The sequence below is a fragment of the Capra hircus genome, chromosome 16 (genome assembly GCF_001704415.2).
Source record: "Capra hircus breed San Clemente chromosome 16, ASM170441v1, whole genome shotgun sequence".
NCBI lineage: Eukaryota > Metazoa > Chordata > Mammalia > Artiodactyla > Bovidae > Capra > Capra hircus.
The window spans coordinates 43407278-43433204 of NC_030823.1; the positions used below are offsets into that span (position 1 = coordinate 43407278).

General features: G+C 40.5%; 1 protein-coding gene across 4 annotated transcripts in view; it reads left to right on the forward strand.

The window, feature by feature from the left end:
* The window catches only part of RERE (arginine-glutamic acid dipeptide repeats), a 415540-nt gene that overhangs the window by 235761 nt on the left and 153852 nt on the right, over positions 1–25927 (forward strand). For all 4 annotated transcript variants that reach the window (XM_018060396.1, XM_018060399.1, XM_018060398.1 and 1 more), the window contains 3 exons: positions 5316–5421; positions 6857–6953; positions 21508–21612. In XM_018060396.1, coding sequence (XP_017915885.1) covers positions 5316–5421; positions 6857–6953; positions 21508–21612 — 308 coding nt within the window. The remainder of the gene's footprint in view (positions 1–5315; positions 5422–6856; positions 6954–21507; positions 21613–25927) is intronic.

Here is a 25927-nt window from a genome sequence, read left to right on the forward strand (position 1 = left end):
TTGTATAAAAATTTTTCCCAGGAAAAATATGGTCCTAGGAAGGACACAGATTGGCTATTTAAAATAAACAAAAGTACTGTATTAACAATCATGAAAGATCACTAGGAAGGGAAATTGACTTCTTGACCTTGAATCACATATATTTACATTTAGGATGGGCTACTTGTGTGCTGTTAATAGAATGAACCAGTGTCACTTCAGCAGAACTTCCTGTTTGCCTTCTGGTCTGGTGTCTGCCTTTTTCTCCAGTGTTTGTCAGTAATCTTACTCGGAATGTTTAATTTCAGTTCTGACTTTTACATTCATTAATTCTAAACCTATTGCCTGACATGCAGAGATCTGGAAATCCTCCCTATACAGAGAGAAGATGCTCAGTCGTGTCTGACTCTTTGCGACCTCATGGACTGTAGCCTACCAGGCTCCTCTGTCCATGGGATTTTCCAGGCAAGAGTACTGGAGTGGGTTGCCGTTTCCTTCAAACACCTTCCAGTCGAGCTGTCTTTTCTAAACCCACATGGTGATGAGTTTTGTCTTTTGTTAAACTCTTTATCTCCTTAAATTTACATGCACCCCTCATTTCAAGAAATCCGGGCCAGGTATGTGGACAGATCCATAATTCAACCCAGAATCGGCCTGTCTCCTTTCCTGCTCAGAGCCACTGAGACTTCACTGTAAGCAGATTGAATGTGCTGCTGTTTTGTGGTTTTCATGCTGGTGCCTCCTACCACCTGGAAGCAGTCAATACATTTCTTTCTCCTTAAAGAAAAATTGGTGGAAATACTTCCTTCCCAGTGGCTTCTTCTCTGTGTTCAGAAGTATATCCCAGGACACCTTCAGTTGGGGGGCTTTTCACCGCTTCCTTCTTCATTCAGCATTGTGTTAAAATGTCTCATTCATAAGCACTTTGACCGTTATGCAGACTTCCAGAGTCAATGATGAGGCATATTTGTTAGAAATACTTGATATGCTTCTTGAATTGTTGCAAAAGTGAAGAACTTTACCCCTAATTTGCTACTTGGTGTGTTATTGTATTGCTGTTAGGAGCATAATTTTGGATCTGTGAAAAGCAAAATTTATAACCAGCCTCTTAATTTAACTTCTCTCTTCATCTGTAAAACAGTGATAGTAATATCTAGCATTTATTGACAGCCAATCCACTCTACTTATATTCATTTATTTAATTCTCACAACCTAATGAGTTATAAACTATTATTTTCCCTCATTTTATGTGTGAGAGAACTGAGCTTTGGAGAAGTAATTGGCCTTAAGTCACATAGCGCAGTAAGTTGCAAAGCCATGAGTCAAACCCAGGTGGTTTGTGTTGAATCAGATGATCTCCAAGTTCATGCCTGCCTTTAATTGTGATTTTGAGCAGGTCTTAGTCTAGTGAAAAGGGTAAAGAAGATGGAGATTTCTGGTTGAGCAGTACCCATGGATCTGAGGCGGCTGAGGGAGCCAGTCCTGTGCTCTCTACTCCCTTCTGCTCTTCCTCAGTGCACATCATCAGCTTCTGTGGGAAAGGATGTTTTAATTCCTAAGATTCCTGAGGATGGTAGTGTTAGGTAACACCACTGTGTGATACAGAGGAAGCACGAGGGTGCTTTCCTCGTCCCACTTTATCCACTTGGTTTCATCTGTAGAAGAAGTCGTCTACACATAAGCGAATAGGGGAACCAGACCATGGAATCATCCTGTTCTGTCCCTCACTTGTCAGATGGCAGATGACTTCACCAAGGTCACCCCCAGCTGACTAGTGACTGTGGACAGCACCAAAATCCTAGGTTACCTGATTTTAGTCTAGAGTCTCTGAAGCAGCACAGTGCCTCCCTTTATAGACGTCTCATCTTCAACCAGATTCCCAGCCTATTTAGGAAGATTGTGTCCATTACAGCTATTTACATCCATTGGGAACTTCTGTCTTACGCTGAGCCTGCCTCCCTTTGTTGCGGTCCATCTGTGGAATCCAGAGTCTGGAGGCTTTGGTAGCACAATGCCGCCACTCCCTGGTTGTCAGGTAGTATTGCACTGGGAAATCTAGTAGGCTTTCAGCTCCCTTTGTAAAGGCTGATAATAGGAGTAGTAAATCCAAGTGCAAACAGACCAGAGTGGTAATTCTGTGTGGGTGGAGTCATTAAGTGTGTCTGGCTCAGAAGATAACACATATTATACCTCAGAGCATCAGAATCACTGGCTTGGTTCTGAAAAAGAGGCATTGTCTAATTGCCCATTGTTAATACTTTTAAAAAGTTATCTCCGTTACCTTTACATTTTCAAATACCTCATGTTTTTTCTGCATTTTTTGAGATGATCATGTGGTTTTTGTCTTTTGTTGATGTGGTTGTGTCACATTGATTGATTTGTGTTTGTTGAACCATCCTTGTGAACCTGGGATGAATCACACTTGGTCATGGTGTATGATCTTTCTTATGTGTTGTTGGATTTGGTTGGCTAATATTTTGTTGAGAATTTTTGTGTCTATATTCGTCAGAGATATTGGCCTGTAACTTTCTTTTTTTGTGGTATCTTTTCAGGTTTTGGTATTCATACGTCTTAGATGTGTTGCAGAAATACATAAAAGTATAAATTTTAGAATAGTGTTGCTAGAATCGCTGGTTGATCTGAATTCCTTTGTGCTCTATCAGGTAATTCATTCCTGTAAGTGTTGAAGCATCTGTTAGTAGCTGAGTGGGTAGATAGACATCACTGTCATCTCCTGGAAGAATCCATATTCTAGAGAAGACATCACTGACAATTCTTAGTGAAGTTCTTGACGTTTTCTGTGAAGCATTAGTTGGAGTCACTTACTATCAGAGGAAACAGTGCTCTTTGGGTACCTGTTCAGCTACAGTGTTTGTATGTGTCCTTTTAGGTAGTTTTCCATAATCCTGTTTTACAGAAGGGTAGATGAAGAGAATCTTAGTAATGTGCTCAGAGTCATGTGACAGGGAAGTGATGGAGTGGGGATTTGAACCCTGACAGACATTCCTTCACCTCCCTGTAGTCCATGTTCCCAGCACAGCAGTGCTTGAACCAGGGTTTAGTCTTACCATTGTGCTTTAGCTTTCCTTGAAAAGGAAACCATTAGACCATTGGTTTTCAACTGGGAGTATTTTGTACGGGAAGGGGAAGTTTGGCAGTGTTTGAAGACATTGTGGTTGTCACAGTGAGGAGGGAGGGGTGCCGCTGGCAGTGGCTGAAGGCCCAGGGATGCTGCCTCACATCTAACAGGGTGCTGGGCAGGCTGTGCAACAGGCTCATCTGGGTCCAGTGTCCATGGTTCTAGCTCAAGAGACCCTGTAGGGAACAGTGTGTTTACTTAAGTGGGTTTATCCCTGAGAACTGCCGCCCAGGCTCAGCCCTCCTGCCCTGGCGTGTCTCCTTCTGTCCCTGGTGCCTGCTCTCGTCTTGGTCTTGCTCTTCATCGCCCTGCCTTGGGAAGAAGCCACAGCCGTGTCCCACTGCTCTCCCATGGCCAGTGTTTTTGATCTCACTGACTGTGCCTTGGTCAGCAGTGCAGATAGAAGGCCCCATTTGTTAGCAGCTGCTGAAGGCCAAGCTCCTGTGAGATTCAGGTTCCTCAGCGTCCCACAGAATGCTTTCCTGAGCTGCAGGCAGGTGGACCACGTGCATGTATCTTGTGTGTGTCTTGTGCTTTCTCTATCTTTGTGTCTTTCTTAGATCTTCTCCTTTGCCTAGAAAAAAATTCACTGAAGTGTTTCCCATTTTCCCCCAGGTCAGATGTTGCTTCCTCCATAATCCCTTGCTGGAAGTAATTGCTTCTGTCTGTAAACTCCTGTCTATATATAAACTTCTATACTATATGTAACATGTATTCTTTTCATGCAGGCTACTGATTTGTCCTCCTTTTCCTACCTGCAGTATAAATAGTATAGAATATAAAAGTGCAAAATGGATAAAAACTAAAAAGTACCCGTTATGTAGGATTATTCTTTGTATGCAATCGGTTCTACTCAAACTAGTCATGATGCCCTGTATTTGACACAGTTAATTGTGAAAGTAAGAATCTTAGTGTGTATGGTATTTACTTTGAAACAGTTCTTCACATTTGAGTTCAGTCAAGACTTCTGGCAGTTGTTTTCGTTTTTCATTCTGGTTCTTCAAATGGCTAAGGTATTTTAGCAAAAATAGTTAAGAGCCATCCTGGCCTTTTAGTGAAGACTTCATATCTTCTCATTTATTAAACCTGAAGGATCTGACTTCATTAGAGAAAGCTCCTCTAACCTACTTTAGGCTTTGGCCATCTCTTTTATAAACATGAAGCATTTCTCAATTTTTTAGCTCTCATTCATTTCTGACCGTGAACTTGGGATGAGAAGGTAGAGGCTGCTGAGAGGACTGGTGTTGCCCTCATCTTGGGGAGGTCTATTACTGTCCTCAGCTCAGTTGGAGAAGTGTTTCTGAGGCCCTGAAAGCCGTAGTTTACTGCCATGCTGAGATGCTTCTCGGCCAGGAGCACGGAGGTGGTCCCCTCAAGCTCTCCACAGCCTTCAAATGGAAAGAGACAGTATTTGGTCCTTTACTCTTTGAATGAACTAGAAACAAGCTAACTTTCAGGGATAATATGGTTAAGTATGCCACACACATCTATAGGACCCTGATAACCATCAGACTCTTCCTTATTCATAAATATTTGTGTTAAGGTGTTCTATTCTCAGGACATCCCAAGATGATCTCCCCTCCACGAACTCATAGTATCTTCCTCACCAGTGATTTGCTGTGTTCATTGCAATAGAGCAATAAATGACAGAAAAAGGGAGGGAGGATATAATTCAGTCTGGGTGATTGGCAGTCCTTGAAGAGATCTGTTAGGTCTTGCTTGGTAAATTCTTTCTGATTTATTGCCCTTAATGGCTTTGACAGTGTGCTGAAAACAGTTTATAAATATTTGCAAAACAATTAAATCTTTTTTTTTTAACAATTAAATCTTAAGGTAGAAAAATTATGTATTCATGTAGTACTGCATACATCGTTAATGTTAAATTTAAAAAAGTATAACACTGAATGAATTAGTTAATTAAACTGGGGCAATGTATAGATTCAGGTTTGGTTTCCTTTGTTTCCTGAAATAAGTTACTTTGAGGGATAGAGTCATAAGAGTATTTTGGCTGGGATTTTTCAAAATGTAAAAATTGACCTCATGATTAACTTGTCCATATTTTTGTGGTGCTGGTAGTAATTATGTGTCCCCTCCTCTGCCTGTCCGCCTGTTCCCAGGGGCTTTTGATCATGGGTATGGTATGCGCCTGTGGGCGCCTGCAGTCCTGTTCCTAATGCTGTTAGATTTTCCTTTTCAGAGTAAGAGGGACCATCTACTCATGAACGTCAAATGGTACTACCGTCAGTCTGAAGTCCCAGATTCTGTGTACCAGCATTTGGTTCAGGATCGACATAATGAAAATGGTAAATATCTCCTTCTGGTTTGACCCTTACCCTTTCTTAGCTTTGGGCAAAGTTCTTTCTAAGAACATTCATTAAACAGAGATAACCACTGTCCAGAATTTTCACTGAAAAAGCATTTTATAAATAAAGACTTTACTGGAGTGTTCACTTTTTTGTTGGGTTCTTTTACTGTTTCTGCCTTGAAAGAGAAACAAACTGATCATGTGCAGGTAACATCTTCTCCTTGAACTTGGAGTAAAGATACATTTTCAGAAATAAAAGTAGCTTTGTTTTCTTATTCCTTTTTCTCACCTAATGTTGAACTAATGACACTTAAAATCCTATAGAATTGCATTTTGTTTCTTTTAAATAACTGTATTTTTGAACTTCTCTGAATTCAGGGTTGTGAACTTCAGTTTTCAAAGCAGAGCTTTCCTGAGTATTTTGAACTTTGAGTTTTGACTTTTAGAACAGTAGGAAGGTAGTTCAGAGCATCTTTTATTTTTTTCTTCCACTCGCATTGTAGTTTCTACCCAATAACTTTATTGGCATATGAGTGTGCATATGTAATATATACATATGTAGTGTACATATGAATGTACATTATATAAATGTACATTCCATTTGTTCAGAAGTGTAATAGCTTCTTTTCATTGACTTCTTGTTTTGAAAGGTGCTAGGCCTCATTCTAGCTGATTGACATTTGTTACCCATTGTTTATATGCTTTAGGGGTTGTCACTCCCCACTTCCGGATGAGGAAATCAGGGCTCAGAGAGGCTGAGAGAGTTGCTGAGACTTCCTGTCTTCTGAGTGGAGGCCCCAGCGCAGGGGTCCAGCTCTCTGGCCCTTATATCTGTGGTTGTCTCACTCCTTCACACTGCTTTGGGAGATGAGTTTTGAGTCAACAAACCAGTGGTCAAAAACAGTTTTCTTTTCCTATTTTTTTTTGATTAAGGTCACATTAGAGGTCAAGCCTGTGAGTGCAATAATATGCAAACAGCTTTGAAGAATAATAGTCTTCTATATTTTACCATTTTTTTCTTTTTTGAAACTATTAAAAGTTCTGTTAAAGCAGTTAAATGATTTTTTTAAATATAGTTTAGTAATAAAATGTAAGATGCATAAGATCAGTAACATTTTATTTTTTAGTGGTTAGCAAGTTGCTAAAGTATGATAGTTGTTTCTTTCCCTTCTTTCATTTTGTGCTTAAGCATTTCAGCAAATGGTGGGGACTTAACTAACGGGCAAAAACAGATTCGGCAGAACACTTTTTCCTGTTACTCCTGCTGTATGTTATTCTTCTTCTAGGTTTTGCTGACCAGGACTGGTTATTTATTGTGCTTTTTATAGTAGAAGTTGAACCTGAAAGAAAAGTTTTGTAGAGTTTTCCTATTTTGGGAAACTCAGTTATAATATTCTCCTAATTAATTTTTTCTTATTTTCCTTTTTGGACAGACTCTGGAAGAGAACTTGTCATTACAGACCCAGTTATCAAGAACCGAGAGCTCTTCATTTCCGATTACGTTGACACTTACCATGCCGCCGCCCTCAGGTAAGCACCTAAGATGCGTGATCCTTCTGTGGAGAAGAAGTCGTCAAGCATGCAGGTACAGAGTCTGAGCTGTCCAGATCTCATCTGATATCTTAATACCAGTCACACTCCATGTGTGGTCTCAGCAAGCTGGCACTCGGTGTGAACTTTGTGGATTGTTGAGGTCTCAGAGGTGGCCTCTGTCTTCACTAATCTGGGTGGAGGGAAAATCTATATTTTTTTCTTCCTTCCTTCCTCCCCCACCCCCTATAGTTATGTATTTTATTTCCTTGAAAATTTATTGCTGAATTACTTAGGGTGAGGTGTTAAACAGATTGGGCTTCCCTGGTGGCTCAAATGGTAAAGAATCTGCCTGCAATGCAGAAGACCCATGTTTAATACCTGGGTTGGAAAGATCCCCTGGAGGAGGAAATGGCTACCCACTCCAGTATTCTTGGCTGGAGAATCCCATGGACAGAGGAGCCTGGCGGGCTACAGTCCATGGGGTCACCAAGAGTCGGACATGACTGATTATTATATAGATTATTGCCTGAAGATTCAGTCTCTGCCACTAGAAAAGTGTTCGTCGCTTACTTGTGTCTGACTCTGTGCGATCCCATGGACTGTAGCCTGCCAGATTCCTCTGTCCATGGGATTCTCCAGGCAAGAATACTGGAATGGGTTGCCATTTCCTCCTCCAGGGGATCTTCCCTATCCAGGGATAGAACCCACATTTCTTGTGTCTCCTGCATTTTGGAAGGCAGATTCTTTTCCGCTGTGCCACCTGGGAAGCCCGTTACTTGGGAATGGGGAAAGCATATTGAACATTTTATTCTGAGGTAACGTTGCTGCTAGTCTTAAAGTCTTTGGTAATAATGCCAAAAAAGTGAGCATTAGCTTCATACCTTTTGGTATTTTCTGTCCCTTTCAAGAAAAAAATACCTATTTATTCTGGTATATTTTGTTTATGAGATGAAGACTTGGGGCTTCTTAAGTGGTAAAGGAATAAGACAAGAGATTTTATTATACCTTTTCCCCCATCAGAAATAACAAAAATGGTGAAAGAACCACTTTTTTTGTTAAAGAATACAGTTTAAAAACAAATCATAGGGATTTGCTGGCGTTTAGCTACAATGAGATAGAGCGATTTCTCTATTATATTGCTCAGATGGTATTCAGCAGAACCATATGGAGCCTCTTGTATAAAGCTGCGTAGCTCAAGCCAGTTATCTCAAGGCAAAGTGTAGCAACTTTTAACACAGGGCAGGTTTGGGCAAACTTTTTTGGTCAGATAGTCTTTCATGGTCTCTAATTGCAGCTACTCAATTCAGCCATCATAGTACAAAAGCCAGAGGCAATGCGTAAACAAGTGAGATGGCTGCGAGCCAATAAAACTTTACTTGTGAACACCGAAGTCTGAATTTCATTTAATTTCCACATGTCAGGAGATGCAAGTCTTCTCTGACTTAGTTTGTGGCCATTTAAAAATGGAAAGACCATTCTTAGATCTCAGGCTGTACAAGAGCAGGTGGTAGACCAGCTCTGGATTGCAGACTGTAGTCTGCCAGCCTCTGCTGTAAGGAAAGGCATGTATGGGGTTAGATTTGGCTTCTTATAGAGCTTGAGATACATTTGGAGAATTCCTGTAGTGTTTTATAAATTTCTTTCAAAATTCCCCCAAGCTTTTCATGTCTTCTTGGGGGTGGTTTTCCAATCTTAAACTTGCATGATGAACAGAGTGAATTAATGGAAGGTTGGACAGATTGATGGAACCACTGAATTGTCAGCCAAGACAAGTGGATTGATCCTGGGATAATTTCTTACCTGTTTTACATGCTTCCCACCCCAACAACCCCATCTTATTTCATTGATTCAGGTGAATGATTTATAATCAGTTTAGAGTTTAAGTTAAGTAAACATGTGAGATAAGTTACTCTGGTTATTCAATGGATTTTTATATTTATGCTTATAGAAAATTTATTTGAAAATTTATCAGAGACTGATGGATCTGTATAGTCATTTTATACTATTTTAGCATTTTTAGAAGAACCAGTTGTTTCAGATAATTGTAGGTGGACCCAGATGAATGAACTTTGACTCGGTTTATAATCAGTATCTTCTGTAATTGTATGTGTCATCGTGTCTTCAGTGGCCACCGAAGAGCTGGAGTGCTATTGCGGTGATTCCTTATCTCCTTTTCGCTGTGTATACGGCTAGAACCCTTCTTGATTAGCTTTTTTTTTTTTCTCACGTGGCATTTTCCTTTAAAGAGGTCATGAGATGGTTTTATAAAACTGTCGTCTTAAATTTGATTTTTGTCTGCTACAAACAGAGCATCTCTTGGGTGACTTGACAGTTGGGTTTTTTTCCCTAAGGACACCAGATGAATGTGAGCATCACCACATGGTTACTGGTGATCTGGTCTAGCAGCTGCTCTGTAACCCTTGTGGGTGTGTTGACATTTGTCTGCATCCGGGGCTCATCTGGGGGTTCTTGCTTTTGCTTGATAATCCTGGTTTGCAGTGGCAGAGTGCTCACCATAGGATCACTCTGATAAAAGCAGAGTTGAATAGCAGTGCCCCTAGGAATCTCTATTCCTTTTCTCTTCACTAAAGCTAGATTACTTTAATTTTAAAGTATAGGGGTGGGGGTTAGGCTTTCATTTTTTAATTCCAATTCTTCATTCACTGTTTGACCATTGAAAGAATTTTTTTCATTCTCCACAGGTAAAAAGTAGTACTGCCAAAAATAAACTTCAATTTTGAAAGAGGACAAATAAAATAGTCCATAGGCACATGAACGAGGATCAAATGAATGCACTGAAAAACCCATGGAGGACAAAAAAGAAAGAAAAAGGACGATAGTGCTTACTTAGCACCATTCTTCTCAGAGATCAAAGTGCTCAGTTGTGTGGATTCTTTGGGCTCACAGAGTCTCTGAGGGGGCTCTGGCCCTTCCATTCACTCAGGAGGAAACCCATGTATAACTTTCTCTTTCAAGCTGGTGCTGGGGTTGGGCTGTAAAGGCCCAGAGAGCTTTGTCCTTTCACCATCACAAATCAAAAGGAAAACAGAACTCCTAGGCAGCCTCTCTGTGTAAATGGAGCCTGTAGCATTCCCCCGGTGCCCCCTGCTGACCGGATTTATTCCCAGAAGAGATGGTGGGATCTTCACAGTAGTAGAAATCTGAGTTAAGGTCCAGCATTATTGCTGTGCTGCTGTTCTTAAATTCTTGCCTTGGCTATCCCCCATTCCTACCTTTGAGGCTAAGTTTGTACAACTGTTTATTTTCTTTTCTTCTTTACGTTGATCAATAACCAGGTAGTAATACTATGTTAGTAGTCTTTTTGAGTTCTCCTTACTCCCAGGTATGTATTTTTGGCTGACACTGGTGTGATAGGAAAAGATCCAGATGGAAATTAGGAGACTTCAGCTTGAATCCTGGCTCTGCTCCCTGGTTTCATGATGAAGGTCACATTTGTTAACCTTAGTGCCTTCTTTTAAACAACTTAAAAAAAAACGTCATATGATTAAGTGACAGAACCCTGAACTGGTTCTGTATCCAGGAAAGTACAGAGCATGAAGAAGCCTCTTGCAGAATATCTCATACTCAGTAGCCTGAGTAGTGCTCATGAATCTGAATTGGCTTCTTAAAGGCATAAAGGGAAGAAAATAAAAAGTGAAATGAAGTACAGTTCTGTGTTGAGTTCTTGGTGGTACAGTTACTTCATTTCTCTGTGGCCTCTGGGATGACTTGAGTGGATTCTCAGATCACTTCAGGCATGGGGAGAAGTGTTCAGCCCTAGGAGCCATCTCCAGATGTTCTGAGAATCAGCAGATTAGCTAGATTAAGCTAAATAAAAAAATGTAGCTTGCAGTTTATCTGCTGTTATAGTTTGTTTGTTTGTTTGTTTGTTTTTTGGCCTAAGGATAATATTTTATTGACATCAAAGGATCAAGAGTGATTGTTTGTTGATTGGATTATGAACATGTGACCCAGACAATATTTTCAGGTCACTTGTAACAGAAGATTCTCAAGTATTGGTAGAGGAGGGCAGACAGGAGGTCACAGCTGTCTCATCAGCTTGAGAGCTATTTTCCAGCCTTCTGATTATCTGTGTCCTATTGGGAAAAAAATATCCAAGGTAGGTCAGGTTATAAGATGTCATCTAACCTAGGAATTCACTGTCATAAGAATATGTTTTGGAGTGAATTTTCTGGAAGCCCTGGACCAAGAAACCTTAAATTATGTCTTTTGGGCTTCTGATTGCCCCTTTTTCAACCCAAATCAAATTATCTGCTTACTTTGTTATGGACAGCTGGAATCACATGTGTGTAGTAATTGAAACAGATTAATGACATCATGGTATAGTTCCTCAGCCCTTCCTTAGAATTTGCAAAGTTCCTTTAGCTCCCGCAAGTTCCCTCAGGGCTCTCACGAAGCCTCAGAGCTCTTAGTGTTGCAACTTAAGACTCATTTTTCAGCTTCAGTCCACAGTTCTTTTTATATGAAATGACTGACCTACAGCATTTTTATTGTTCTGTCTGTACATGCTTAGAACTTCATTAGATACCATAACTTGCCAACCATTGATTTCTTTATTCATCCATCATTTCACACATTATTGAGCTACTCATAGGGGGAAGGCTCTGTAGCTGCTGGGAACACCTCAGTAGTATGCTGTCTTTGCCCTTGAACGTGTCATAGTCTTTTAAAAATTCTATTGTTGGGAGCTACTTTTGGACACAAAGAAAAGTTACAAATACTGAATTTCCATGTATCTCTCTCCCAGTTTTCATCTGTGTTAGCATCTTATGTAATTACAGTATAGCTGTCAGAACCAAGAAATAGCATTGGAACAATGCCATTGAATCAAAGACCTTACTTGGTTTTCATGGTCACCTTACTTCATTTGGGTTGCTAGAAACAAAAGACGATAGACTGGGTGGCTTATAAACAAGAGAAATTTCATTCTTAGAGTTTTGGAGGCTAGAGGTTCCAGGTGTGTGTGTTTGTGTCTTAGGCTGCCTGTGTGTGTGAGTTCTGGTGAGCACCTGGCTCTGGTGTGCAGACTGCTGGCTTCTCCCTGTGTCTTCATGTGGTTCAGAGCAGAGGGCGTGGTCTGCCTAGCACCACAAGATTCCTCGTACCCTCCCCTTTTCTTTTTTCTTTTTGCCATTGCTCACTGCATGTGTGACCTTAGTTCCCCAACCAGGGATCAAACCCACGCCCCCTGAAGTGAAAGCAGAGTCTTAACCAGGGAGGTCCCTCTCCTCCCCTTTACTGGTAACTTCTTTCTTCTACAGTGAAACACTCAGCTCTTATTTTTTAAAAATATGTTTATATTTGCTTATTTTTATCCAATTCTTTGATATACTTAGTTTCAGAATTTGTTACCCATGCACCTGTGAGAAACAAATTTATTGACTGCATCTTAGTCTTAAGTCTTATGTACAGTCCCTGGGGTCACAAAGAGTCAGACATTTCTGAGTGACAAACACATTTTTTCACATAGTGTATATTATGGACAAGAGCCTGTTTTCTCAAATCATTCAGGTCAGTTCTGTTTTTCATAGCTCCCTAGGTGTGCTTGTATTATTTATTTATGGTATAGCTAGGTTCACCTTTGTTAGACTTTTATTCCAACTTTGGTTCCTCTTCGTTGATTTGAGATGTTTAGTTTTTGGGTGAGGGAGGGTTTGTGGACTATTGCTGTGGCTCCAAGGTTCAGAGCTGTAAGAAGATCCAGTCTTGAGCCCCACTGCCATGTTCCCATTCCCCATTTCTTCCCTCCTCTTGCCTAGCTACCTGGTATAGATAACTGATCTCTTTACCTCTTAGTTTATACTTCTTGTATTTTCTTTTCACAGATGAGCAAGTACATGTCTATTTTCTTGTGCCTTCTTTCTTACGTGAAGGATAGCATACTCTTTTGCACTTTGCTTTTTTTCACTTCGTGGTTCTAGAAATTGCTCCATGGCAGTTCATTCCGCTCACTCTTTTCCACAGCTGTGTAGCATTCCACTGTATGGCTGTGCTGTGGCTTACTCACCTGCTCTCTTGTGTGGCATGTGGGTTGTTTCGATCATAAACGATGCTGCAGTGAGCATCCTTGTGCAGATGTGATTCCTTATTACTGGACGAGTATCTTCAGGGTGGATTCCTAGGAAAGGGGTTGCTGAATTGAAAAGTTTATGTATATATGTTTTCCTACCCTGAGAGCATATACCAATTTGCATTTCCTCCAACAATGTCTGAGGCTTTCTGTTTCCCAAAAGAATGTGTTATGTTATTTTAAAAACTTTTGCCTGTCTGATTGATAGATGAGAAACAGTATCTCAGTGTTGTTCAACTTTACTTTGCTAACAGTGAGTGAGTTTGAGCATTTTTTCATTTCTGAAGGATATTTTTGTCTATATTTCTATGAATTATCTATTCATGTCTTTTCTGTGGGTTTTTATCTTTGTCTCTCCCTTTCTAAAAGTTATTAATATGCCTGTTGCAGATATTTTCTCCTACTTCTGTTGGTTTTCTTGTAATTTTATCATTTTAAAAATTATGCAAAGCTTATTTCTGTTTAGTCAGACTTACCAGTCTTTTCTTTCATTCCCTCAGGACTTTGAGTCATAGTTAGAAAGTACTTACTTACACCATTATTTCTTTTTTTTTTGGAGGGGCTGGGGGAGATGTGTTAGGTCTTTGTTGCTTCTCTAGTTGCAGTTCAAGGGCTTGGTTGCCCTGTGGCAGGTGGGATCATAGTTCCCTGTGCAGAGATTGAGCCTGCATTCGCTGCACTGGAAGATGGATTCTTCACCTGTGGACCACCAGGGAAGCCCCCGTACCCCACGTTTTATAGAGGCATTCTACCCAACTGACCCACCCAGTACCGTTTACTGTCTACCTCAGTGGTTTGAGATGCCCCCTTTATTTCCAGTATGTATTCCGGACTTGCTATTCTGTTTCCTATTGTCTGTTTATGTGCTGGCGCTACACTCTTAATTATAGAGGCTTTATGTGTGTGTTTAGTCATGTCTAACTCTTTGCAGCCCATGGACCACAGCCTGCAAGGCTCCTCTGTCCATGGGATTCCCCCAGCAAGAATTCTGGAGTGGGTTGCCCTGCCCCTCTCTGGGGGATCTTCCCGACTCAAAAGGAATGACTCAAGCATTTCCTGTGTTGCCTGCACTGCAGGTGGATCTTTTACCACTGAACTACAGGGGAAGCCCACAGAGGCTTTATAGTATGTTTTAAAAGTTTGGAAAAGTGCCATATTGAAGTTTCCTATCCATGAATAGGGGATATTTTCCCATTTGTTTGTGTTTACTTTTGTGTCTTTGAAGGTGAAGGTGAAGTCGCTCAGTCGTGTCCGACTCGTTGAGGCCTCATAGACTATAGTCTAGCACACTCATCTGCCTATGGGATTTCCAGGCAAGGGTACTGGAGTGGGTTGCCATTTGTGTCTTTAAGGAGTATTTAAGAAGGTTTCTTAAACACTTAAGACAATTAAATTTTAATAGTGGCAAGGCATAGAGGATTTAGTGGCAGTAATGTTGTATATTGTTGTATTTAGAGCAACCACTGAAACTGTTGAACCATGGTTCAACAGAATGTGAACTGTGAACTTCCAGATGTTCAACCTGGATTTAGAAAAGGCAGAGGAACCAGAGATCAAGTTACCAACATCCATTGGATCATAGAAAAAGCAAGAGAGTTCCGAAAAAACATCTACTTCTGCTTTATTGACTATGCCAAAGCCTTTGGCTGTGTGGATCACAGCAAACTGTGGAAAATTCTTCATAGAGCTCAGAATACCAGACCACCTTACTGGCCTCCTGAGAAATCTGTATGCAGGCCAGGAAGCAACAGTTAGAACTGGACTTGGAACAATAGATTTGTTCCAAATCGGGAAAGGAGTACGTCAAGGCTATATATTGTCACCCTGCTTATTTAACTTATATGTAGAGAACATCATGCTAAATGCCAGGCTGGATGAAGCACAAGATGGAATCAAGACTGCTGGTAGAAATATCAACAACCTCCTATACGCAGATGATAACCATCCTTATGGCAGAAAGTGAAGAAGAACTAAAGAGCCTGTTGATGAAAGTGAAAGAACAGAGTGAAAAGCTGGGCTAAGACTCAAAAGATGATCTTCAAAAAACAAAGATCATGGCATCCGGTCCCATCACTTCATGGCAAATAGATGGGGAAACCATGGAAATAGTTTCCATTTCCATGGAAATTGATGGGGAAATTTTATTCTCTTGGGCTTCAAAATCACTGCACATGGTGACTGCAGCTATGAAATTAAAAGACACTTGCTCCTAGGGAGAAAAGCTATGACCAACCTAAACAGCATATAAAAAGCAGAGACATTACTTTGCTGACAAAGCTCCATCTAGTCAAAGCTATGGTTTTTCCACTAGTCATGTATGGATGTGAGAGTTGGACCATAAAGAAAGCTGAGCATTGAAGAATTGATGCTTTTGAACTGTGGTGTTGGAGAAGTCTCTTGAGAGTCCCTTATACAGCAATGAGATCAAACCAGTCCATCCTAAAGGAAATCAGTCCTGAATTTTGGAAGGACTGACACTGAAGCTGAAACTCCAATACTTTGGCCACCTGATGCAAAGAACTGGCTCATTGGAAAAGACCCCGATGCTGGGAAAGATTGAAGGCAGGAGGAGAAGGGGACGACAGAGGATGAGATGGTTGGATGGCATCACTGACCTGATGGACATGAGTTTGAGCAAGTTCTGGGAGTTAGTGATGGACAGAGAATCCTGGCATGCTGCAGTCCATGGGGTGGCAAAGAGTCAGACATGACTGAGTGACTGAACTGACTGTAAAATTATATAGAGCAATACACTCAGAACACTGTATCAAGATGGAATCTAGAAAACCTTCATATAACCCATAAAGGAAGGCAAAGGAAACGGAAGAAATAGAAACAGAAAAGAAATCTAAAAAAGAAAAAAATTCTATGCCTATGCAACAGACATGATAATCCCTCTGTCTCACAATCTTTTTCCCCCTCATTTTTAAGAGTGGCAGTGATAGCTGTAAACAAACATGCTACTCTGAGCTGTCTGTATAAGCTTGTGGGCCTCTCTCTCCATGAGTTTCTCTGAGGTTTGTATATCTGGGGTGTATGAAGACTTGCTCAATTCTGGGTCTAGTTTGAGGGAATGAATTTCTGGCCAGGGTTTCCATTTGTTTCTCTGCTTGTATGAGGAGGTTCTCTCTTCTTTTTCGTCCCCTTCAGATGGCCCTCTCCCACTAGCCACAGAGCTGTCTAGGTGGTCTGGTGCCCAGGGCATACCTGTGGGGCATCACAGCAAAGCACTTCCCAAGCAAGTCTTTCCCAGGAAACTCTTGTTGCTGCTGAACAGAAGGACCCTCAAGCATGATGCTTCCCTGTCTTCAGAAGCATCACGTTAGATATGGGGACTGCAGGACTGAGGAGGCTGTGAAAGCAACTGTTTCAGAGAGGTGGGCGTGATGGCAGTTTTCTCCTAGCAGTCTCTCTGCCTCCATTTCACAAACACTGTCAAATAATGTACTGTTCTGAGCTAGAGCATGAAGAAAGGAGAGTGCTGGAGAAAAAATACTGAGTGCTTAAAATGGTACATGCACACACACTTTAAACGCAAGCTCTTCAGCGCCAGGTGACATGAGACATATCTCAGAACGGATTCCGGCCAGTTAGAACCAACTGAGTGCTGAGGGGCTTCCTGCTCAGGCCAGCCCTGTCTTCACCTCTGCCCAGTACTCAGGGCTCCTGAACCGGCAGGGACAGCTGCAGCTCCATGCTCATGACACTTGCTTTATTTTCTCCCAGTACTTTATATATATATACACCAAAAAATTCAGAATTCAAGTTTACATTTTCATAAATTTTGGCAAATTTGTTTGACCCCAAACAAGACACAAGATGTTCCCATCATCCTAAAAATTTCCCTTCCGCAGCTCTTCTCTCTAAACTTCCCTCCCCAAAACAGCCACTGTTCTGATTTCTCCCCCCATCAATTCCTCTATGCTCTTCTAGAACTTCATATAAACAGAATCATACAGTATGTAATTTCTTTGTGTGTGGCTTCTTTTACACAACTTTTAGTTTTTTAGATTTTTCACAATGTGCTATCATCAGTAACTCTTTCCTGTGTATTGTTATCTAGTAATCTCATTATAAAATATATAGTACTTTGTTTACCTGTTTCTTTGTTGATGGACATTTTGTACCAAGGCTAGTGTGAACAAACTGTTACAAACAACAAAAGCACAATGAAGGAAGCAGTAATGATAGAAGCAGAAATTTATGAGAAAAAAACATTAGGTCTAATTAATCAAGTACTTTAAAGAATTCTGATATTTTATTAAAAGTACATTATGACCAACTGGGATTTATTCCAGGAATGCAGGGTAGGTTTACTGCTCAAGACTCTGTTAATACCATGTACCATGTTAGTAAGTCTAGAGGAAAAGCTTATCCCCAAAACTATGGTTGTGATGCAGTTATTCTAAAGTAGGTGTCGTGTTTAATGGGAATACCTGAGAGACATTGTCATTGAGATCAGGAAGAAGGCGAAGATGTCCTCAGTTTCCACTGCCTTCCACGTTTTCATCGTGTTAGCCGAACAGTGCAGCTGGAGACTTCCGTTTGTTGTTCAGTCGCTAACTCTGGACTGATTCTTTGCAACTCCATGAGCCGTGGCTCTCCAGGCTCCTCTGTCCGTGGGATTTTTCAGGCAAGCATACTGGGATGGGTTGTCATTTCTTCTTCCAGGGGATCTTTCCACCTCAGGTATTAAACCCTCATCTTCTTGTCAGGTGAATTCTTTACCACTGAGCTACTGGAGAAGCCCTCAGTATGAGGCTTAAGAAAGGGTGAAGAAGAAGTGAAACTATGTTTATTTCCATATACAGTTAGCATTCGGGAAAACCTCAGAGAATCAATGATTAAACTATATCATACGCTAAGACATTGAGTAGCAGGATATAAAATTAACATATGAATATCCATACTCTTCCTATAATTAAACAGGAAACAGTTGAAGGACATAGTGGTAGATAAAACCCCATTAGTACAGTTTCATAGTCATTTACCAGATGACAGCCTTCTCTTCTCACTGATCTGGGTTTTCCCTGAACCATTTGTGTTGCCCCTCCAGTAAAGAATCTGCCTGCAAGTGCGGAAGATTTGGTTTTGGTCCCTGGGTTGGGAAGATCCCCTGGAAGAAGTCATGGCAATCTACTTCAGTGTTTTTGCCTGGAGAATCCCCATGGACAGAGGAGCCTGGTGAGCTACTGTCCATGGGGTCAAAAAGAGTCAGACACAATTGAGCACCTAAGCACAACACAGCCATGTCCTTCCCTGGGAGCATTTTGGCAGTGTTTTGGGGTGTCACACTGATGGCGTATTTGGGTGCTTTGGGGCAGAGGCTAGGGATGCTGCTCACTATAGGAAAGCTGCTGTCAACAAAGGATTTTAAGTAAAATTTAAAATTCATTTCTCTTCAGTTGCACCAGTCACATTTTAAGTGTTCAGTAACCCTATGCTGTCTTCTAATCAGTTGTATACAAAGGAACTTTAGGAATTCAATAGTATTTTTATTACATTTCTAAAATGGAGATTGTCTGAGATCATCTTGTCTTCTGCCCAATACTGAGGCTTTGGTCACAGTTTCCTTAAGCTGTTTGGGAAAGGAGGGCGTTGCTTTTTGATTTGGCAGGAAGTGAATGAACATCTGCCATGTTGACATCCCTCAGTTTCTTTCACTAACACCTTGGCCAGTAGCAAGTGTGTGCATATTGTTAACGTTTCAGCTAGTGGATCCTTGTGGGAATGGAATGCCTACTCAAGCGGTGGGAGGTCACATCCCTGGAAGTGTCTCACATGTGTTGTTGGTGAACCTTTGATCCACCAATTCTCTTTACTCTGATTTTAGCCTTTGGCTTCCACTTGATGTTAAAGTTGCCTAAATGGCTAAGGGAGTTGAAATTCTTAAAACCTCCTTGCCTTCTTGGGAATCCTGGAAGTTCTCCCAACACTCCAGTGTGTGCATAGGTGTGTTTCATGGGAAGGTGGGCACTACCTCATGGTGTGATGTAAATGACATTTACATTTGGTGCCTGGGAACTCTGCTTCAGGAGTTATGTAGAATGCTCAACTATATTGTGGTCTAACTTATGTTAGTATATGAACCTGCCTTACTGCTCTTTATTGCAGTATTTTGATGGAAAGTATTTTCCAATGTAGTCATTTAATATTACCTGAAAATTTGGGAAGTGTGTATTTCTATATTCAAACACATGTATATATTTAAAAAGTTAAAATTTCTCCAGGTTTTAATTTCCAAGACAGTGAATGTCTTCCATACTCAGTTACACTTTCTCCTTATCTTAAGGCAGCAGGAGAAAAAGGCCCATTTTGCTTTGATGATTACAAAGACTTTAGATGGGTTTTTGGGTAAAGTAGTGTGACTGTGGTTTAAATTTTCCCCAAAAATGTTTCATATCCTTTTATCCCAATCCTGCCCTTAGTTTATCTTTGTTGTTTAATTTTATTATAAGACTTAGAAGACTGAGATTAAAGCAGTTATGTTGTGCCGGCAGCCAGCGTGAGGAATCCCGCCCGTGACAAGGTCATGAGGAAGGAAGCCTGACAAAACGCAAGGACGTTAGGCTTCAGGGGTTCCCCCTGGAATTTCCTGAGCATGTACCCCCCAAACCAAAAAATCTGCCAGCTTTTTCACTCTGCTCTTCTGATATTCTCTGAAAAAAGTCAAATCAAGGCTTTAGTCTTCTGCATTTGAAAGGGATGTTTCAGTTAAACCCCTCTGATAGCTCTCTAGCTTGCCTAACAGGTTCCCCCAGACCTCTTACAGCTTGTGAATTGCTTACAGCCCCCAACTGCGAGAGGCACAAAGCTTAAAAGCATCTTAAAGATACAGAGCCTTTTCTAAAGAGCTAAAAATCATATTGGTGACGGGTTTTCACTGTTGACTTAATGATTGCTCGCAGACCTCCATGTTCTTTATCTTTTAGGCACCTGAGAGAATGTTAATCAATGTAAACGGGATATGGAAAAAGATATATAATAGTTTTGATGTTAGCAACACTAGACTTTTCAGTTAATTACTTTTCTTTTGTTATAAATCACTGTACCCCTTTTACTTGTTATAAATTGCTGTGTCTTTGCTATGTAAGAATGTAACTTTATTTAGTGCTTTCTGAGAGTGGCATCACACTTTGGAAAGATCAACACAAATAAGTCTTCTGGTTGACAAACCCTTATCAGAAAAAAGGCTGTAAAATGTTAATTGGCCCTTTTGGCTGGAGGATGATGTAAATTACCCAAGATTTGTGTATACAACTAGGTATGCAGAGAGAAAAGCCTGGTTTTGATGAGAATCTGGGCTGCTAACGCTGCATAACTTTGTGTTACTCATTGATCTCTATGTATAATCAAAAAGTATAAAAGGCCTTCTGAACAGTAGAGGACGGGCCAGTCACTGGAGTGGTTTCCCCCGTGTCTCCTCTCTAATTTCTGGCTGAATTCCCATCTAGGGCGTGGAGGCTCACCATGCCTACTTACTTGTCCCGGCTTTTAAGATCATGCGAGGGGGAGCCCAAGGCGGGGCACCCCCCGATATTCAAGAGGACACCAGTGGCCTAACGTAGATGATGCAAGCTCCTTGTCTGGAACTTTATTGGCTTCCCACGTAAACCAAGTTATTCAGCCTTCTTTCTCCACTTAATTTTCCTACTACACTATTTCTCCCTAATCTAATATTATATTAATAAATAAATAAGTTTTTTCCTCGCCTACTCCGTCTCTCCTTCAAATCACCCTGGTTCCACCGGGGCTGGACCCCGGCAATGTTGTAAAGTTGTAGGTAAAAGCAGTCATGAAACAAAAAGTATAGATATTATCGGACATTTTCTTATTTCGGGGGGGAACTCCCATTTTTATGAATAGATAATTAATGAGTTTGTCACCATATTCTGCATTTTCTTGGAGTACTATGAATTGAGTTACATCTCCCTCACTCATACCTTTCCAGCAGTATAATTTTTTTTTATAAGGGAAAGAATATTTTTTATTACATACCTCTTACCAGTTCAGTTCAGTTCAGTTGCTCAGTTGTGTCCAACTCTTTGTGACCCCATGAATCACAGCACACCAGGCTTCCCTGTCCATCACCAACTCCCGGAGTCCACCCAAACCCATATCCATTGAGTCGGTGATGCCATCCAACCATCTCATCCTCTGTCGTCCCCTTCTCCTCCTGCCCTCAATCTTTCCCAGCATCAGGGTCTTTTCAAATGAGTCAGCTCTTCGCATGAGGTGGCCAAAGTATTGGAGTTTCAGCTTCAGCATCAGTCCTTCCAATGAACACCCAGGACTGATCTCCTTTAGGATGGACTGGTTGGATCTCCTTGCAGTCCAAGGGACTCTCAAGAGTCTTCTCCAGCACCACAGTTCAAAAACATCAATTCTTCTGTCCAGCAGTATTTTTATATACAAAGCAGTTGATGGTATTGCTAACATTTTTTGTTTGTTTATTTTCAGAGGGAAGTGTAACATCTCCCATTTTTCTGACATATTTGCTGCTAGAGAGTTTAAAGCCCGAGTGGATTCATTCTTCTACATACTAGGCTACAACCCTGAGACAAGGTAAGTGCATCACATGGGCCCCTAGGTTGAGAACTTTAGCTTCTCACACACGCGTGTGTGTGTATTTGTCTGCACTTCTGGGCATATACTCCTAAAATGAAACAGAAAGAGAGAGACACACAAAGTCCTGTAGTAAATCTCTTTGAAAAGAGCTGTAATTAATGTCTGTGGTATCTAAAGCAGCTTGCCCCCCCGCTGCTTCACTCATTGTTAAGAAAAGGAAAAGTGAGAAATTTGGGTTTGCAGAGGGCAAGATAAAGACATATGTTTCGTTGGTTTGTATTTTGAACTTATTATGAACTGTACTCTCATACACATTCATTCAAACCTTCCATTATACCCTACTGAAAATACTAGGACATTGTGGTTGTGTTGATTAGTAATTTGTTCCCTTAATAAATCCCCAGGAACACTCACTGAAATATCTAGTAAGACTGCTAGTATAAGATGGATACATCCATTTCTCAGCCATCTTGGTAAATAGAATTATTACTTTTTGAATGAAAAGTAACAGAGTCAAAATACTATAATTTAACAGAAGAAATTGTCTCCAGTAGGCTGTGATTTTAACTCATCCCATGAGAGAATGTCTGTAAGACTGTATGTATTCATATTTATCTTGTATCACTCATGTGACTGTGTTTTATTAAGGATTTTTAAAAAAGAGAGAAAGTCATTAGATGACCAGGTAGTCTATGCTTGCTCAGGACAATCAAGACATAATTGCAAGTATAGCGATTGAGAAAGAAATGAAAGATGCTTGGCTCAAGGAAGTTAGTGGGAGAACTACGTTAAGTATAATTGTACGATTTGTGTTGTTTTAGTGAAAACTTGTTTCTGGGAGATGCTGAGAAATGATAGATAACATTTAGAATGTTGCTGTTTAGCTCATCAAACTAGCGTCAATAAAAGGCAACGTATTCTTTTTTGTGGTTCTAAGAGGCTGCATTAAGCTCTGTTGGAATATATATATTAGTCTTTCTCTCCATATGTATACTAGACAATAGCTATGGGGTAGTAGTCACCTTTTTTGCTTACATTTTAAAAAAAGGAATGAATTTGAGCTTCGTTTTAATTTTCAAAAGTATGCTCTATTCCAATGAAAGAGAAGGTGATCAGCATTAATATTTAAATAGCACCTTCTGTTTCAGAATGTTTATTTTATATATGTTTTAATTAGCTGCCTGGTCATATCTTTTTGTTGCCCCAGTGAAGTGTGGGACACTCGAACTTGGTCTTCTGTCTGGATGCACAGTTGTCTGTTATTACAGTGATGTTGTGTTTATTTAACTTTTTGATAGTAGCTGCCATATTGCACGTTAGATTGTTTGAGGGAATTTTGTGTTTTAAGTGTTTAGCTCTTGGGTTCATAACAGCCAGTCAGATTATTTTTTCACTAGTTTTGGTTTTACATCTATTTTTTGCAGAATGCTTATTTAGAGTGATTTGTAACATACCTGTGTTAAGCTGGAGACTCAAACTCTTGTCTCATTTTTTTACATGTTGCTGGCAGTCGTTATGCTTTATTGATACTTGCCATCAATTTTGCTTTAAAACCTGGGTTAGATGTGTGATAGAGGAGTCTATTATTATTTACCTCAGCTGAAAAGGCAACACCAAACCATGCCTGTAGCAGCACTTTTACAGGCTCTGCATCCTGAATCCCTCTAGTGCTTTGGCCTTAGTCCCATTTGTTCATTTCTGTTCTTGTTCCCTGTGTCCAGCTTGTGTTTGGTGTAGTATAAGAGCTTGGGGGTTGTTGGATGAATTGAGCAGTTCATTAAATAAAATTTTTAACGTGTCCTTGTAAGTGGTAAGTTTGTGGCAGGTCTCAAAAAGTGAATGCGAATGTTTCCAGTGAGGAGCCAACGTGACCCAAGCTCACTGGTTTCACCGTGAACACTACCTTCTCCCTCTGAAGTTCTAGGTTTGATGTATACGTCCCATAGTTTCTCAAATCATCAGAAGTGTGTGTGTGATTTAGCAGAGTTCAGAAAACTGTGTGTCTTCTCCTCCTGGCTTATGCACAACCCAGTCCTTAGAATGCTCCGGGCGCATGCTCTTTGTTTCTGCCTTCGCTTCAGGTTTGTGAGGGAGGGGGCGGTGTGATGAGCTGGTTTCTGTATGGTTATCTATCATTTGGATGAGCGGGACCAGCATGGGATGGTGTCTGTCAGGTGCTGTGTGCTGACTTAGTGCCCCGAGTCATCTGCGGAGGATTATCAGACTGTTGTAATAATCCTGTGAGATGGTGCACCGACTGATCAATAAGACCACTGGAGGTTAAAGAATGATTCTGTGACTCCGAACTTTGATGACTGTTTCCCTCCCTTTAATTAGTGTGGGAACCCTTTAAGTGAGCAGCTAAAACTGAAGTTTAAGATGACGTTATTTCCATAGCAAATTTTCTGATAGTAGTTAACAGTTGATTTATGTAATTTTCCGTAATTTATTTAGCATCTTAGCCAGCACTGAATGTTAGGTTTTTTTTTCTTCTTCTGACATTTATCATAGATCCTTTTATAGGCTACTTTGCCTCCCTAACTTGATTATTACATTCTTGACAGTGCTGAAAATCAAAAAAATTTCTAAGTTGGGTACTAAAACTCTTTTGACCGTGAGATCAAAGTTGGCCTGAACTGATATGAAACTTGTTATACTCCTAATGTAGTTCACTTTGCTTTTTGCACAACTTTTACTACAAATTACCAATATGATAGGATAGGGGTCATTGCTCTGACACTGCTGGGGTATTACGTGATATATAAACTATGGATCTTCCTAAATCCAAGAAGTTCTTACTTCTGAATATCCTCTAGTCCTAAGGATCTTAGCTCAGGGATTGTCATATTGTGTTCTTGCTAACTATGACATTTAAGGAACTAAACTTGAGCGAAAAATACAGAAGTAGATGTTTCTAGCTTTAGTGAAGAGTTGTTAGTCATTCAGTTGTGTCTGGCTTTTTGCAACTCCATGGACTGTAGCCCACCAGGCTCGCCTGTCCATGGACTTCTCCAGGCAAGAATATTGGAGTGGGTAACCATTCCCCTCTCCAGGAGATCTTTCTGACCCGGGAATTGAACCCCAGTCTGAGCCACCAGAGAAGTCCTTTTAGCTTTAAGTATGGATGGCATCACCGACTTAATGGACATGGGTTTGGGTGGACTCCGGGAATTGGTGATGGACAGGGAGGCCTGGCATGCTGCAGTTCATGGGGTTGCAAAGAGTCGGACACGACTGAGCAACTGAACTGAATTGAACAGTACAGACTACAAAGGGGTGGCAAATGAGAGAGAACTTGGAACCTTCAGTAACTGGAGTTTCCTTTCGGAGTTAGTTTTAATGTTTCTGCACTCAGGGAGTGCTCAGTTTTGCTCCATAGATAAATTTCACTCCAGATTTACTTCTGCATTCAGCATGCCCTGCAACATAATCTCATTATGTTCTCATTTTCTTTGAAGAGACTTATCTAAAATCTGGTTAGAAACTTTAAATAAAGTCAATAAATTTCAGCTCAGAGGTCCTAGTACATAACACCAAGTTGCCCGTATATATGTATTTGGCCAAAACACCAATATCCTTGGTGGAACTAAAGTAGGATTGGTCCTTGCTTAGAAAAACAGCCAGGCATAGAGACCTAGTTCCATCCATCCATTTCCTGTCCCTGTTGTTTGTTTGTCTAGTACCTCATGGACATTTAATCTGACTTCTTGATCCTTTTGTTAAGACCAGCAGCCTGGAAAGAGCTCCCCTTTCGGACCCAGGCAGCCTGGGTTCTGATCTGTGCTGCCACTTCATCTTTGTGTCCATAGGTAAAGCTTGTACTTCCTGGACTGTTTTCAGCTTTAGTAAAATGGGGAAAACAAAAACAGGGTAGCTTTTGTAAACTGTTACGATTTTTAGTTGCTTCTCAGGAATTGTAAAAATAATTATAAATTTTCTTTGGAAGAAAAGATTGAGAAATATCTTTTTTAATACCCTGTAAAATGTTAAATCCAAAAGCTAAACATGAGCTACTTCCTTAGAAGTCTCCCTTCTACTAGGTGGATTGTTAAGTGTGAGATTGATTTTGCTGACGTGTAGACGTCCGAGCACTGGGAATTCTTGCCTTTCCTTGGAATATGATAAAATCTTTGAAAACATACATTTGCTAAAAATGTATGGTAAATTCCTTCATTGACCATGGTGAAACTGACTCAACAGTTACAGTAAGTGTGTGAGTGATGTTGATGTGAAATAATACATTTCTAGTCAGAATATTTTATTGAAAAATTTGCGAGGCAAAATTGAAAAAAAAAATACTGAGAGAGCGATT